Source organism: Cucurbita moschata, unplaced genomic scaffold (assembly GCF_002738365.1).
Source record: "Cucurbita moschata cultivar Rifu unplaced genomic scaffold, Cmos_1.0 Cmo_Scf00040, whole genome shotgun sequence".
In the NCBI taxonomy this organism is placed as follows: Eukaryota; Viridiplantae; Streptophyta; class Magnoliopsida; order Cucurbitales; family Cucurbitaceae; genus Cucurbita; species Cucurbita moschata.
Genome location: NW_019268556.1, coordinates 393,458 through 410,004, shown reverse-complemented (window position 1 = coordinate 410,004; position 16,547 = coordinate 393,458). Strand labels below are relative to the sequence as shown.

Here is a 16,547-nt window from a genome sequence, read left to right as displayed (position 1 = left end):
ATCGACCTATAATGAACATAATCACACATATTGATGCAAAGAATGAGATAGAATTTGTAATCAAGTAAGCAACGTAATAATATTCTTGGCCTGAAGCTGGGTAAGCCATTATTGCCGTTCCTGCTATGAAAGTTTTTAAAGTATTGTTACAATGTAACAAACGATGAATACTGCTACTGGAGTTGTATGGAATGTCTTGTTGCCAAACACCTCCAGGAGGGTTTATTGCACCTTGAAAAGCCACGGTTGCAATCACTGTTGCCACCAACATCATTGTGCCTTGCACGTCTTGAAGCCAATCACTTTTGTATTCAAGGTTCTTCGTCCACAAACTTCTTAGGAGCTTTTTGAGTGTTGTTGATGTTGATGACCCTTTATTGCATTGTTCTTCAATTCTACTTGGCGATTCCTTCTCATTTGAGGCATCGGAGTTGTTTACAATGTTTGTTCCAGTTTTTATTCTTGGGATGGACAATAAATATTGTATTATCTGCACAATTTGAATTCAATTTTTTTTATATCAAGATAATGTGAAGGATGGTTGGGAGGGAGCCCAACATTGGCTAATTTAGGGAATAATCTAGGGTTTATGATTAAGGAATACATTTCCATGGGTACGAGGCCTTCTAGGGAAGCCCAAAGAAAGCCACCAGAGCTTATGCTCAAAGTGGACAATATCATATCACTGTGGAGATCCATAATTCCTAACATGGTATCAGAGCCATGCCCTTAACCTAGTCATATCAATAGAATCCTCAAATGTCAAACGAAAGAAGTTGGGACCCTCGAAGGTGTAGTCAAAAGTGACTCAAGTTTCAAACAAATAGTGTACTTTGTTCGAGGGTTCTATAGGCCTTAAGGGAAGCTCTATACTGTACTTCGTCCGAGAGGAGGATGAAGACCTATTTGATACCTATTTAAGCTCCGAAATAATAATTTTTCAGTTTTTTTAAATAATCAAATAAGAAATTAGTTGTTCTTCCACCAGCTATAATTCAGTATAATAACATACCTCAGTTCGTCTTAACATCATAGACAAATCCAAAATGATATTTTCATTCTCATCGCCTTGGTTGAGAAACCCATAATTTTGTGGATCTTCAATCATTGTGATCAACAACTTAAGAGCTTCCAAATGGTTGTGTTTTATGCATAAGTGAAAAATAGTTTGACAGTTGTAAAGCTTAACCCAAGGAGATCTTGGCCTCGCAATGATCAACCGTTGAATGATATCAATTCTTCCATTAATCACTGCATGGTGGAGAGGAATCAACCCATTCAAATCACGAACCATGCAAGTGCTTGTGTTCTTCTCCAGCAAAGCTTGAACAATCTCGACCGTTCCATTTTCAGAAGCTAAGTGGAGAGGTGTCCTTTGCAGGTCATCAACTTCTCCCGCAAGTTCAGGCACGAGATTCAAAAGAAATTGAGTGAATTCAAGGTGGTGATGTAAAACTGAGACATGCAATGGACTCTCAACATTGGATGAAGAGATTAGAACTCTTTGAATGATATTTGGGTCGCCTCGAATTAGTGTTTTCAAGCTTTGAATGGACCCAATCTTTGATGCTTCATAGAGCTTTCTTTTACTTTCTTCAAAAGAGGAAATGGCTAATCTAAGTTCGTTGTTTTCACCATTTGCCTCCATTATTGTTTCTCTAACTTACTTCCAATTGGGGTTTTCACACAGAATTTATAAGCCAATATTAAAAATACTATATTTTATTTATACGATTTTGTTGATTATTTATTTATTTATTTTTAATAGATGTTGAGGCTCTCAACTAATTTAAAGTTGACCTTTTGAATTTAAAAAATAGTCTAATTATTGCCTTCAATTCCAAGAAGAAAGAAAATCATTATTTATACTTTCACTCGAGAATGACACCAAAGTGTCACCATCCTAGTTTAAGTGGATGGGAAGCAAACCGAAGGAAGCTTATTTATATATCATTATTTATTTCACTTAATTTTATTGGAGTGCTATCATTTGTTGAATCATGGATAAGGATAATGCATCTCCTGGTTAAATTATACCCACACTTGTTAAATTTAGAAAAAAAACAGTTTCATTTTTATCCTTATATTTATTTCAAAATAGTTCAGTCAACCTTTTTGTTGTAATTAAAAAGGAAAGTAATGTTATATAGTAAATATTTATATCTAATAGGTGTTATATGAGTTAAAGTCATATAGTACACTAAAACCATATTATAACTTTTAAGTAGTGCACATCTAATATCATAAATTCAAATTCTTTAGCCAATATTCTTTCTTGCATTTTCTCTCTCCTATTTCTTTGGGTTCATCTTGATCGAGTGTGTTCGTCGTTGTGCAATCCTAACAACTGGTATTAGAACTAGGCGAGATTCACCACGGTTTGAGAGATGGAAAGTTCAAAGATTGCAATTGAGAAGTTTGATGGACCAATTTCGGTTTCTGGAAGATGCAAATTAAAGATTACCTGTACCAAAAAGTTTTTAACGAACCCTTGTTGGGGGTGAAGCCAGATACCATGACCACGGAGCAATGGAAGCTCTAGGATCGTTAGGCCCTAGGGTTGATCTGGTTGACGCTGTCCAGAAACGTGGCGTTCAACATAATTAAGGACAAGACAATGTCAGATCTATTGAAGACAATGTCGAATATGTATGAAAAACCGTTGGTTATGAACATGGTGTATTTGATGCGGAGGATTGTTCAATCTACCAATGTCTGAAGGTGGATCTGTTGCTGATCATATAAATGAGTACAACATGATTGTAAGTCAATTGAGTTACGTGGAAATTAATATTGAATATGAAATTGAAGCACTAATTTTGATGTCGACTTTACCCAAGTCAGATGTGTTTGTCACCTTCATTGTCACCTTCAAGATGTGGTAAGCTGAAGTTGAAAATCAGATCGGCTTGAATATCAAATGCTTGAGGTCTGTCTTTTTTGTCAAGATATATTATTCGACGTCTAAAGAAACAGGTCGTGACTTCTAATATCATGCGTAATTTCTATGGTTTACCTTTTTTCCAAGTTTTCTAACATATTATAAGGTCCGAACTCTTTTCCTTTTTTAATTTCTTTATTCAAACCGTACCAACATGTGGGTAAGAGCCACTTTTTTTAAGAGCTTTACAAAATGAACAACAAAGGGAACACAAAACGGCTTGATATTTCATCACTTTGGGTATTTTCTTTCTCTTTTTGCTTGTTCTCAACACTTCTAGTTATTTTACTCCACAAACATTTAAATAAAATAACATACACAAAATATGTTTTCCTTATTGTGAACACACACCACCACAAATAATCTATATCCAAAATACAAGATGAAACATGCAACATAACTTTGTTTTTGTGTAGCCCTCAATCTTTATCTGAGTTGTGGTTGAAGCCATTGCATCTCTCTCAAAGTCAAAGATTTGACTTTTTTACGGATCAAACGAGAAGCTTCGCCACAAAAGTAAGGAAAGGAATTGCAATACAACAAAGACAAACCACTCCCAGCATCGCTAACAAGGTATGTCATGCTGTTAGAAATGTTACTCTTGAAGCATAAGAATTCCTAAATGAGGCATTTAGCAGCCGAACTCCCAATAAATAACTATGTGATAAGGATGCAATGGCAATGCACATGGTTACAGTTAATAACCATACACAAATCCTATTTCTCAAAGGCAATCGACCTATAATGAACATAATCACACATATTGATGCAAAGAATGAGATAGAATTCGTAATCAAGTAAGCAGTGTAGTAGTTTTCTTGGCATGAATTTGGGTAGGCCATTACTGCAGTTCCTACCATGAAAGTTCTCAAAGTATTGCTACTGTGAAACAAACGATGAATAGTGCTATTGGAGTTATAAGGAATATCTTCTTGCCAAACACCGCCGGGAGGGTTGATTGCACCTTGAAAAGCCACTGTTGCAATAACCGTTGCCGTCAACATCATTGTACCTTGCACTTCTTGAAACCAATCACCTTTGTATTCAAGTATCGTCTTCAATGAACTTTTTTTTAAGTTTTTGGGCAGTGGTGATGTCGATAACCCGTCATAACATGGTTCTTCAATTTTGTTTGGCTATCACTTCTCATTTGATGTAGCACACGTTTTTTTTTGTAGTGTTTGTTTCGTGGATAGATAATAAATATTGTACCATCTGCACAATTTGAATTCAATTTGTTTATATCATGATAAAACTTTTTAATACCTAATTTGTAAGCTAATAAATAGACCCGCTCGATCATCTTGACTATTCTTTTTGTAACAGCTACAAACCACTGCTAGCATATATTATCCACTTTGGCTCGCTATGCATCCTCGTCAGCCTCACGGTTTTAAAATGTGTCTTTGTCATGTCAAGGAGTTGAAGAGGTTTATTGGATTCCTAGACCAACTATGTTGCATAACACGAGCTTTTGACTCTAGATTACTCTATTCTGACTACTCGACTCTTTCTTTAGTCTTAAAGTAATAGGGTCTAGACCCTCTTAATGTCACCACAATCCTAAGGTGCTTAGTCTAGTGTATGCATCTTGACCTAAGTCATCATATAACCAACCTAACTCTTATACCCTAACTTTGTGTGGATAAACACGCTAGATTGGGAGAACACATTGTCAAACATTTGGAGCTAACACATACTATATCATGCACAATACAAGCAAACAAGCTCCATTGGAAGATAATATCTATAAATAAACCTGGAGCACACATCACAATAGATCATCCTTTTTTCTCACGGATTAGAGTGGTATAGTGAAAGTGTGGTGGACCCATAACTCGAGGAGGTTTAAAAATTGAATAACTTGTAAATGTACAAAACAAAATTAGTTGATACAAGATTCAATTCTTAATCCTACATTGCTCACTGCTACATTGCTCGTTATATATTCAAGCCTCACATTTTAAAATGGTTACCATTACACTTCTCCAATCATTGCATAATCTCACGCTAAAGAATATAATGTCAAGAATGGGATTCAAACTCATGCCCCTTCGCAGACCAACTCGGCCATCTTGACTATTTATTATTATTTTTTTTTTTTTTTGTATTATCTACAAATCACTGCTAACATATATTATATACTTTAGTCCGTTATGAATCGTCATCAGCCTCACGATTTTAAAATGTGTCTTAGTCATGTTTAGGAGTTGAAGAGGTTTATTGGATTCCTAGGCCATCTAGGTTGCTTAATATGAGTTGTTGGCTCCAAGTTACGCTACTCTGACTCCTCGACTCTTTCTTTAGTTTTGGAGTCATAAGGTCAAGACCCTTGCAGCTGGTCAAGACCCTTGCAGCTAACACGTACTGTATCATGCACAATACAAGCAAACAAGCTCAACAGGAATATAATATCTATAAATAAACCTCGAGAACAGATCACAATAGCTAATCTTGTTTTCTAATAAATTAGAGTGGTGCAGCGGAAGCATGGTGGGCCCATAACCCACAGGTCTTAGGATTGAAACCTAGCTCTAATAAAGGAGAAACATTTTAAAGTTAATTGAAGAGCATACAAATCAATGCTAACATATATTATCCATTTGGTCCGGTATGCATCGTCGTCAACCTCACTGTTTTAAAATGTGTCTTGGTCATGTCATGTCTAGAAGTCGAAGAGGTTTATTGGATTGGATCGGCTCAAATGGAAGATAATATCCATAAATCAACCTGGAGCACAGATCACAATAGGCCGTGCATCGTCATCAGCCTCATTGTTTTAAAATGTGTCTTAGTCATGTCATGTCTAGGAGTTGAAGAGGTTTATTGGATTGGATCAGCTCAAATGGAAGATAATATCCATAAATCAACCTAGAGCACAGCTCACAATAGCTCATCCTCTTTTCTAACACTTCAGAGTAGAAGTGTGGTCGGCCTATCACCTACATGTCCCTAGATCGAAAGACTTCAAAATTTATAAAGAAAACAGTTTTACAAGTGGTTATCAAAATTTTATATTTTAAGAGCATGTAAATATACATACAAAATTAATTCATACAAGATTCTTAATCCATGATTCCTAAGCTTGTATTCTTAATCCATGATTCCTAAGCTTTAGGAATGGCCGTCCACCACTAGTTACGTATGCTAGCCTCACATTTTAAAAGGTTGACCATTTTACCTCCCCATTCAATGCCATGTCTCACTATTAAAAAATATCATGTCTATAATGGGATTCGAACCCAAGCCTTTTCAAAACAGTACCTGAAACTGAAAACTTAGATTAGCTCGGTCATCTTGACTATTTTTTTTATAACATATACAAATTACTTCTAGCATATATAATCAACTTTGGCCCGTTATGCATTGTCGTCACCTTCACGGTTTTAGAATGTGTCTTGGTCATGTCTTGGAGTTGAAGAGGTTTATAGGATTCCTAAGCCAGCTAGGTTGCTTAACACGAGCTTTTGGTTCCAGGTTACTCTATTTTAGCTCCTCGACTCTTTCTTTAGTCCTCAAGTAATAGGGTCTATTTCCTCTTGACGGCGCCACGATCTTAAGTGCTTAGTCTAGTGTGCGCATCTTGACCTAAGTCATTATATAACCAACCTAACTCTTACATCCTAGCTCTGTGTGGATAAACACGCTAGATAGGTTGAACACACTTTCAAACACCTAGAGCTAATACATACTTTATCATGCACAATACAAGAAAACAAGCTCAACTGGAAGATTATATCCATAAATCACCCTAGAGCATAGATCACAATAGCTCATCCAATTTTCTAACAAATCAGAGTGGTGCAACGGAACGTGGCGGGCCCATAATCCACAGGTCCCAGGATCGAAACTTGGCGAAAAGAAAGACTAAAAAAGTGATACCATGACATTTGTTGCAACACAAGGATCATTATAACTTGCAAACAAGTACCTTAGACCTACTTCGGCCTATTTATCTGCTTTGGCCCGTTATAGGTTTATTGCATTTCGAGCTACATGAGCTTTTGATTCTAGGTTACTCTATTTTGACTCCTCAACTATTTCTTTAGCCCGTTATAGGTTTATTGCATTCCGAGCTACATGAGCTTTTGATTCTAGGTTACTCTATTTTGACTCCTCAACTGTTTCTTTAGTTCACTCTATTTCGTCATAAATCACCCTGGAGCACAAATCACAATAGCTCATCCTCTTTTCTAACAAATCAGAGTGGCACAACGGAAGCGTGGTGGGTCCATAACCCACAGGTTCCGTGGAACCTGTGGCTCTGATAAAGAAGAAAGACATTTGTAAAAATGATAAGAAAACAATTTTACAATGAAATCTTTCCCATCTTGACCTAAGTCATTAAATAACCAACCTAACTCTTACACCTAATACATAATACAAACTTTAACATGCACAATATACGGGAAGATAATATCCATAATTCATCCTAGAGCATCACAGTAACTCATCCTCTTATCATGCACAATACACGGGAACCATAATTCACCCTAGAGCATCATCCTCTTATCATATTCACCCTAGAGCATCACAGTAACTCATCCTCTTATCATGCACAATACACGGGAACCATAATTCATCCGCATCATCTTCTTATCATATTCACCCTAGAGCATCACAGTAACTCATCCTCTCTTATCATGCACAATACACGGAAACCATAATTCACCCGCATCATCCTCTTATCATATTCACCCTAGAGCATCACAGTAACTCATCCTCTCTTATCATGCACAATACACGGGAACCATAATTCACCCTAGAGCATCACAGTAACTCATCCTCTCTTATCATGCACAATACACGGGAACCATAATTCACCCTAGAGCATCACAGTAACTCATCCTCTCTTATCATGCACAACACACGGGAACCATAATTCACCCTAGAGCATCATCCTCTTGTCATGCACAATACACGGGAAGATAATATCCATAATTCACCCTAGAGAATCACAGTAACTCGTCCTCTTATCATGCACAATAAACGGAAAGATAATATCCATAATTCACCCTAGAGCATCACAGTAACTCATCCTCAAAGTGACGCAGTAGAAGCGTGGTGGGCCCCCCATCCTTTTTTCTAACAAAATAGAGTGGTGCAGCGGAAGCGTGGTGGGCCCATAACCTAGCTCTAATGGAGAAGACAAGAAGACAAGACTTTAATATTGATAGATAAAACAGTTTTACAAGTTGGTTATAAAAAATTTATATATGGAGAGTTGGTAAATATACAGGCGAAATTAGTTGATACGAAATTCTTAATCCATGACTCCTAAGCTTTACTCGCCGCCCAGCCTCACATTTTAAAATGTTGTGCATTATATACCTCTCCAATCTTTACCGAATATCATGTCAAGAATGGGATTTGAACCCATGCCCTTGATACGAGATTCTTAATCCATGACTCTTTAGCTTTACTCGCCCCCCACGCTACATTGCTTGTTACATATGCAAGCCTCACATTTTAAAAATGTTGTGCATTATACCTCTTCAATCTTTACTGAATCTCACAGTATAGGAATAGGATTTGAACCCATGCCCTTTCGGACCAATACCTAAAACTGGCTTCTTAAATCAACTCGACCATCTTGATTATTTATTTTTTTGTAACAACTACAAATCACTGCTAGCATATATTATTCACTTTCAGGTACTGATGCATCGCTGTCAGTCTCACGGTTTTAAAATGCGTCTCGATCATGTGTAGGAGTTGAAGAGGTTTATTGGATTCCTAGGCCAGCTAGGTTGCTTAACACAAGATTTTGGCTCCAGGTTACTCTATTCTGACTCCTCGACTCTTTCTTTAGTTTTGGACTCGTAAGGTCTAGACCCTCTTAATGTCGCCACGATCCTAAGGTGCTTAGTCTAGTGTACGCATTTTAACCTAAGTCATCGTATAACCAACCTAACTCTTACACTCTAGTTCTGTGTAGATAAACAAGCTAGATAGGGAGAACACACTGTATCATGCACAATACAAGCAAACAAGCTCAACGGGAAGATAACATCCTTAAAATCCATGGAATTTCAAAATATACGCAAATTCCATGGATTTTAACCTAGAATTTCCATTAGCCATGCGCTTTTGAGGATATGTCAGGAGCCATATTTCACTCACGAAATTTTTTTTTTTTTTTTTTACAAATAGTTTAACGACTATTCAGTCATTGGCAGCAGATGACGTTTATAGAGGCGGTTGAGAATCCAAGAATGGTTCATTGAGATCATAAATCGTGTCTTCTTCTTCTTCACCTACAATAGAAGGAGAAGATGTCGAACCGACAGATGCGGCCTCTTGAAGAAGCTTTTGGAAATCAGCTTCCGAAGTTGTCTGGGCTAATGCAGCGAGTAGCTTCGACTTTGAATTAAGAATTTCGGAGGTCTTCTTCTTGGATAAATCTTAAAGGTGGCCATTTCTGATAACCGGACGTTTACCGCTTTGAGATCGGCGTGGGTATAGGTGTATTTATCCCACCATTTGATTTTGATAATTTTGAAGACCTGTTTTACTTGGTCTTCTATTTCTTTTATTTGAAAATTCCAGGTTAAAATCCATGGAATTTGAAAATATACGCAAAAGCGCATGGCTAATGGAAATGGAGTTTTGAATATATTTTGAATAAAGTAATGGAATGATTCCTACGTTGGAACTGGAAATATATCTTTGGCTAATCCAAAGATTTTCCACCATTTGATGAACCAAAATGGGTAATGAATTTTATGAGCATTATGACAGAATTGAATAAACCATGAGTGCTCGTAATTTTGATATCAAATGATATTGAACCATGCCATCTGATAATCTCTGTATGAGTAAGAATGAGGAACAAAGGGTTTTAAAAAAGTCTTCTCGTGTATGGATCTTGATTCCAATACGTCAGGTTCATGACTTTGAAAATTTTTAATTCTGAATACGCGATTTTCGAAGGATCATTGCGACTTGGAATATGAGTAATTTCAACGGACTTTGTGTCGACTAGAATGAATTCATAAAACCTTCTTAAATTCATAAAACCTTCTGGTTTTATGAAGATCTTCGAAGATATAAAAGAATCCCGATGGATAGGCTTTCTTGACGACCTCACTGATTTTTAAGTCGTCGTATTCTGGTTCTACCAGAGCTTTTGGTATAGACATAGATTTTTGAAAATAGGTCCTGATTTCAAGAACTGGAGAAAATCGAACGGGAACAACTGCGTCCGAGTAGGTCGAGGGGACAGAAGGTCCCTTTGAAGTGGAAGAGACAGTAGGTCTCAAGGGAGTAACGGCAGATGGCCGTGTTGAAGAGGCAGAAGGCCTCGTCGAAGTGAATAGTCGTTAAACTATTTGTAAAAAAAGAAAAAAAAAATTCGTGAGTGAAATATGTCTTCTGACATATTCTCACTTTGCTTCTTCAGCTTTCTATCTTTATTCTTATAGGTTTAGGTTTTTTATTATTTTGGCCTATCCACTATTATTGGTATTTGTTTTTCTTACTTTCATCATATTATTGATGAATGTGGTCTTCCTCTCTCATCAAATTATTGATGAAAAGGTGTTCCTACTTTCATCAATAACATTGATGAATATGGAATATGTAAATATATGTCTGTACATTATATAAAAAAGTTAGGATGACAGAGCTCGTGTCAATTGTAAGAGGGGAAATGAGTGAGTATAAAATACTTAGTAATCAACCTACCTATAAACTCTCATCATATCCTTAACCTAATATGTTTCCGCAGCGGTGTCTACCATGAGCTAATCTATTTGTGTATTCCCTTGTCTCCTCTTAGAGTAAATTTTCTCCATATAAAATAGAAGCTCCTCAATATACTACTATGTAGTATCTCGTCTACTCTCAGGCGGGTTGTTCTACACACAATAGTATATCCTCAATCAACTACTTGTATAGTCCCTCGTCCCTTCTCAAGGTGGGTTAACATACACACAATATTGATTTCTCATGTTATCTACTTATTTAGTCCTTTGTCCCTCTCAGGTGGGTTATCGTACATACAGTATGTCACCCACTTATGTAGTCCATTGTCCTCTTTCAAGCAGGTTATCATACATATAGTGGTAGCTACTTATACCATCTACTCACATAGTCCCTCGTCCCCTATCAAGACAGGTTATGTTCTACCTCTGATAGTGGGTCTTTGGGTCGCTATTTATGTAGTCCCTCATCCCTTATCAGAGCATGCTATATCCTACACATTGTGACTCCCCAATTAGTTTTGTTCACGGTTACCGTCGATCTTATGTGTTCTCGTAGTTCACCTTTGTGTCATGGAGATATATTAGGTTCTAGAGCATCTAGGTGGATTAGGTCACAACAAACATTTCCAGGTTGCTTGGGGTTAGCTCCTTGTAGCTAAGCCAAATCTTGAGGTACACCTAGGTCTCTAATTGTCGTTCACGATCCCACGGTGGTCAGTATATTAAAAATGTATTGACCTAAGATATTGTATAACCACTCTTGTTCTAGTGCTCTACAAACTCTGATTCCTGCATGCTATATCAGAGAGATATTCTATAGTGCATAGAAATAATGATCGATACGTCCATGCTCATTTACTAAAGAGATAATCCTATTGATCAAGTAAACTATTTGAATCTAGCATACAATTTAATCATACAACTCAAACATGCTCAACGGAGAGATAACGTCCATCTAGCACCCCGAGCACATATCACAATGTTCTAATCCTTCATTCTAGTGCACCACAAAGCATTTAATAGAGATGCATTCTCATAAAAGGGCATTTCTATAATTTTTCTTCACAAACATGTCCACCTATTTAGATTTGCTCATTTAAGTTCTAAACATGCATATTCTAACCACCTAAGTTAAGATAAGTTCCCATGCTAGCACGTCCTAACAATTCCTACAGGCATTACTTGGCTATAATTCGTGTCGCTACTTATAGGAATGAAGCTTCTCTCCCTAGCTTGAGTTTCTACATGTTGGAGGCTCTAAATTTCCTGAAATTTCACGGGTGATTTTGAACCAAGTTCAATTAGGATCAGTATCAAAGTTGAGACGGAAAACATTCGAACAAAGGTGGAACAGAAAAACATTCGAAAAACATTCAAACATTCCAACTGAAAAATGTAGACATACTAAACACAACTCAACTCATAGGATAAACATAGACGTTATTGCTTTCTAAAAGTAGAAAGCGTTTATCACTTAATTCTAAGAAAGAAAGATTTTTCAATTTTAAGAACAACAAAGAGTCCCATCCTTCACTTATTTTGCGAATGCAAAGATGCACACTCTCTTTCAAATATATAATTTTTTTTTCTTTTTTTAGTTAAATCATATTAATTTTAGTTATTAAGAAGTTTAACTTATATGTTTTTACATTTCTAAAGGATCTAACTAATAAAAATAACATAAATCTAAAAAAACCTCTTGCACCCAACGTGTGACAATCGCCTTTTCTTAGTAGTTGATTTGGCGATTGTGCACACTCACTCTCAACATTGAGTGAGTCAAGCCAATTTTTTATCATGTTGCTTATAGCTAGACAACGTATATTCAAGCCTCGAGCCCCGATTTGAAATAAGATTTTAGAAAATGGGGTAGAGAGGTTTTAGAAAAAGAGTTTTGAAATCAAGAATGTGAGAGAGAGATTGAGAGTGGAGTTATATAGCATGAAATAAAAAAGGCAACAACAACTGCTTAAACATTATATAACTTTTCAGGTAGGGAAAATTTGACAACTAGTTACATCCCCTATAGTACATTTTGAGGCATTTCATGTCTACCAGACGTAGCCATGATTTCACCGAAACGTCATACCCTTAAAGAAAACAAGAAGGAAATAATACAACATGAAAGCAGTAAAAGAAAGCGGTAAAGTAGTACAAGGCAAAGGTTTTGGCAGGTAACGAGTATGCGGCCATGGGCAACATGCTTTGGACAAGCATGACCATGACACTAACGCATGAATTGAAAGTCTAATTTATATCATGACCTTTAATATTAATAATACGTAATCCATGTTCTACGCAATAGACCTTTTCCAAGTCTGGTCTAGATTTTAAATATTCGAAAGTAGAAAATATTAATTACAATTCAATTGATTATGTAACGAATATGAACATAATTCTAAAAATATACATGCAAAACGGGATTTGGAAGATTAATTTATAATATGATATTTAATATTAATTATACACAACCCATATAATAACTCAAAATGGATAGAATAATGTTTAGAAAAATTATTTCTCATTGATTTTTCATTTTCATGTTCAAAGTCTCTTATATATATTCTTTATATGGGAGAGGAAACGTTTAGAACTCAACCATGGTTGAAATTTAGAATTAAAAATAAACATTAAGCCATGGTTGTAGTTACTTAATTAATTAAAAAAAAAAAAAGATTTCAGTCACAATAATTTGACGTGACATCTTTCTCTTCTTTGATGATATTAATTTCGTTGCAATTACTTAGATTTTAATTAAAAGTTTTACATCACGAATTTTTCGTTTAGGAATATATGTTTTGGATAAAAAATTAATTGTATAAAAAACATTCTCTTTCTGTTTACCCCAATCCATGAAGCTAGTATTTGATGAGTTACGAAAAAACATCTATACGTCAAGGAGAGATGTGACTTTGCAAGAATATGCATCACCTTCCTCGAGCACGTCACCAGGTGTGGAGAAATCAAAATGGATAGCGATAAGATAAATGCAATCCACTATTTGAGAGTCACCACTTTGATGACTGAACAATCCTTTTTGGGATTAGAAAACGTTGAAGGGTTTTCCTGATGGATGCATTTGACTTTGTCCTTGGGGTTATCCTTTTCGAGGAATGCCACCGTATCGCCTATGAAAGCAAAAAGCTCAATAATGCCAATATCTCTTGGGGTCCAACTTCGTAGTGAGATGCGCAACATAATAAGGGAGCATATTCGGGTGTCATGCTGAATTTCACAATGATATATATCAATGATGTTAAGTATGAGATTCGAACCCATGCCCTTTCGGACTAGTACCTAAGATTAGCATCTAAGACCAACTTGGCCATCTTCACTATTGTTTTTTAATTTATGTTGTAACAACTCAAGCCCGCTGTTAGCAGATATTGTCTGCTTGAGATTGTTACGTATTGCCGTCAACCTCATGATTTTAAAAATACATCTTGGTCACATCTAGGAAATGGGGAGTTTTATTGGATTCCTAGGCCAGTTAGGTAGCATAATTCGGGCTTCTAGCAATAGGTTACTCTATTCTAAGTCCATGAAGATCTTTAGTCCGGGAGCACTAGGCTCTAGACCCTCTGACCATTGCTCATGATCCTAACGTGCTCAGGCTACTAGAGGCATCCTGATCTTAGTCATGGTCTAGCCAACCTAACTCTAACACCCTAGCTCTATGTAGATAAACAGGCTCCACAGGGAGAACACATAGTCAAATACCTTGAACGAACAAATACTATATCATGCACAATACCTGGAGCTAACAAATACTGTATAAACATGAGTACGTTTGAATTTCGTCCCTCGAAGTTGCTCCAAGTATTGCCGATAGTTGTTTCCTATTAGAACGTTCATCTCGTTTCGTTAATAACTCAAATTTCTTATTGCCTTAAACAATATAAATTTTAGCTTTGGGATGGTTGAGACAGTGGAATTTGATGAAAAACCCTATATTGAGCCAAAAACCCACATTTTGAGTAGTCAAAACCTTCAAAGCCGAGCCGAATTGACTTAGTTGTGTAAGTCGAAGGAGCTATTGATTGTAGACGCGACACGTATAGCTAATGGGAGGTGACACATGTGCACGTAGCCATTCTTTCCTTCCTCTCTGTTTTCACTCTTTTCTCTCTTGTAGGTTGATATGTGAGGAGCGTGTGAAGGTTTTGACGTGTCGTGGTCGTCAGGGGAAAGCGTGTACAAGGAGGGTGCAAGAATTTCGGCGCCTCGCTGGAAATCTCATGCTTTTTTTGGCAGCCGATTTTTTTATTTTTTATTTTTGGTGATGTTTATCGTACATAACTATCTACAATAAATAACTACATAGAGTAAATAACTTTACATATAGTAAACTATCATAATTGTACGTATTGTATTTCTTTGTACTCTCTATAATTGATCATATTAGAAGTCATTAATATAAACTTCTAGCGGTCATGGAATTACATATCAATTTTGCCACATATATTTCTCTTTGCATTTTCTCTCTCTTGTTTTTGGTGTTATTCATCTAGATGAGTGTGTAAGTTGTTGATTCTAACAACTAGTATCCAATGAAAAATCAAAGAAATGGAAGGACAAATCTGGAGATGATAATAATTTTGGAAATTTAGTCGAATATATTAGGGATGCTCTAATCCTTTGTGTCAACAACCGGGTTGAATCTTGAATTTTGAATTTGGATGCATATTTTCACTCGTCTTCCCTAAAGGAACTATTTCAAAATTTCATTTTCTAAAGAAGAATCTAAACTCTATTGGTCAGATGGATAGGACAAATTATAAAGCAAAGTTAAAAAGTTGGTAGAAGATTGTGAACAGTACTATGGTTGTAGCACGTGACATAATAATATGAAACAATATACACCATTGTAGGTCGTATAAACATGGCTTCTGTGACTCAGAGTACTTGAGTTCAAGTCTATGTCACAATAGACTAGAGAATATAACGTTAAAGAATAAAGATATTTGTTGCGAAAGGAGTTTTAGAGGATAAATGAGTCAACTCCACAAAAGTTGTCATCAAATAAAATGAAGTACGATTGGAAATGGTCTATATAGGTGTTGAGCATCTCTAATTCCATCACTTAGTGGATCCTAGTTCTAGGTCACCTTTATTGATGATTTCAATAGGATGGTATGACCCGCAAAAAGTATGACAAGTCATAAACTTAGGAATTAGAATTTCAAGTCATATTTAATTTCTTAGAACTTAAGGTTAGAATGTGTTGTTATGCCTTTCGTGTTTTAAATTTATTTTATTATTGTTTTCAATTTCACTTATGAATTACTTTTTGAACACGTAAGACCATAACAATGTTTTCAACGAAGAAGTATGTTTGTGTTGAAAGTTTATTGTTTAAACAATGATGTTTTACGAGTTATATTCCGCATATGAACTTAGATTAAAATGATAGTAGTAACTTTAGGTAGCTGAAATCTAGGGTCGTTACATATTTATTTTGATTTCTTGTGATGTTTCTAAACATTTTGTTCGTTGACCTCATCTTGAACTTCCGTTTCTACAACTCTCAATAAAATTCCACAATTTAAAATTTTAAAAGAAAAAGGGAGAGAATTAATCCTCATTGGCGCTGGACTGTTACAACATAAAACAAAAAAAACACAAGAGGATTGGATATTTCATTCAGTTCCGTGTATTTTCTTTATTTTTTCTTGCTCTCAACACTACTGCACAAAGTTTGAATAAGATAACATACACAATGTATTTTCCTAGTTGCGAATGCACAAACCACCGCAAATAATACATATCCAAAATATTTAACCTTTTAAACCTCTCAAAGTCAAAGATTTAATCTTTTTACGGCCCAAATCAGAAGCTTCACCACCAAAAGAAGGAAGGGAATTAAAATAGAACAAAAAAAAACCACTGCCACCGTTGCA

The 16,547-nt window shown here is 35.9% G+C and overlaps 1 protein-coding gene across 1 annotated transcript; it reads right to left on the bottom strand.

The window, feature by feature from the left end:
* Positions 1 to 988: 988 nt before the first annotated feature.
* LOC111432738 (ankyrin repeat-containing protein BDA1-like) lies at positions 989 to 1,648 on the bottom strand. The gene has a single exon (XM_023069671.1). It carries the CDS (start codon positions 1,646 to 1,648, stop codon positions 989 to 991), a length of 660 nt encoding a protein of 219 aa, XP_022925439.1.
* Between the last annotated feature and the right edge of the window lie 14,899 nt (positions 1,649 to 16,547).

Excerpts from the sequence above, each read along its gene's own strand:
- LOC111432738 (XM_023069671.1), bottom strand. The coding sequence starts at position 1,648 with ATGGAGGCAAATGGTGAAAACAACGAACTTAGATTAGCCATTTCCTCT.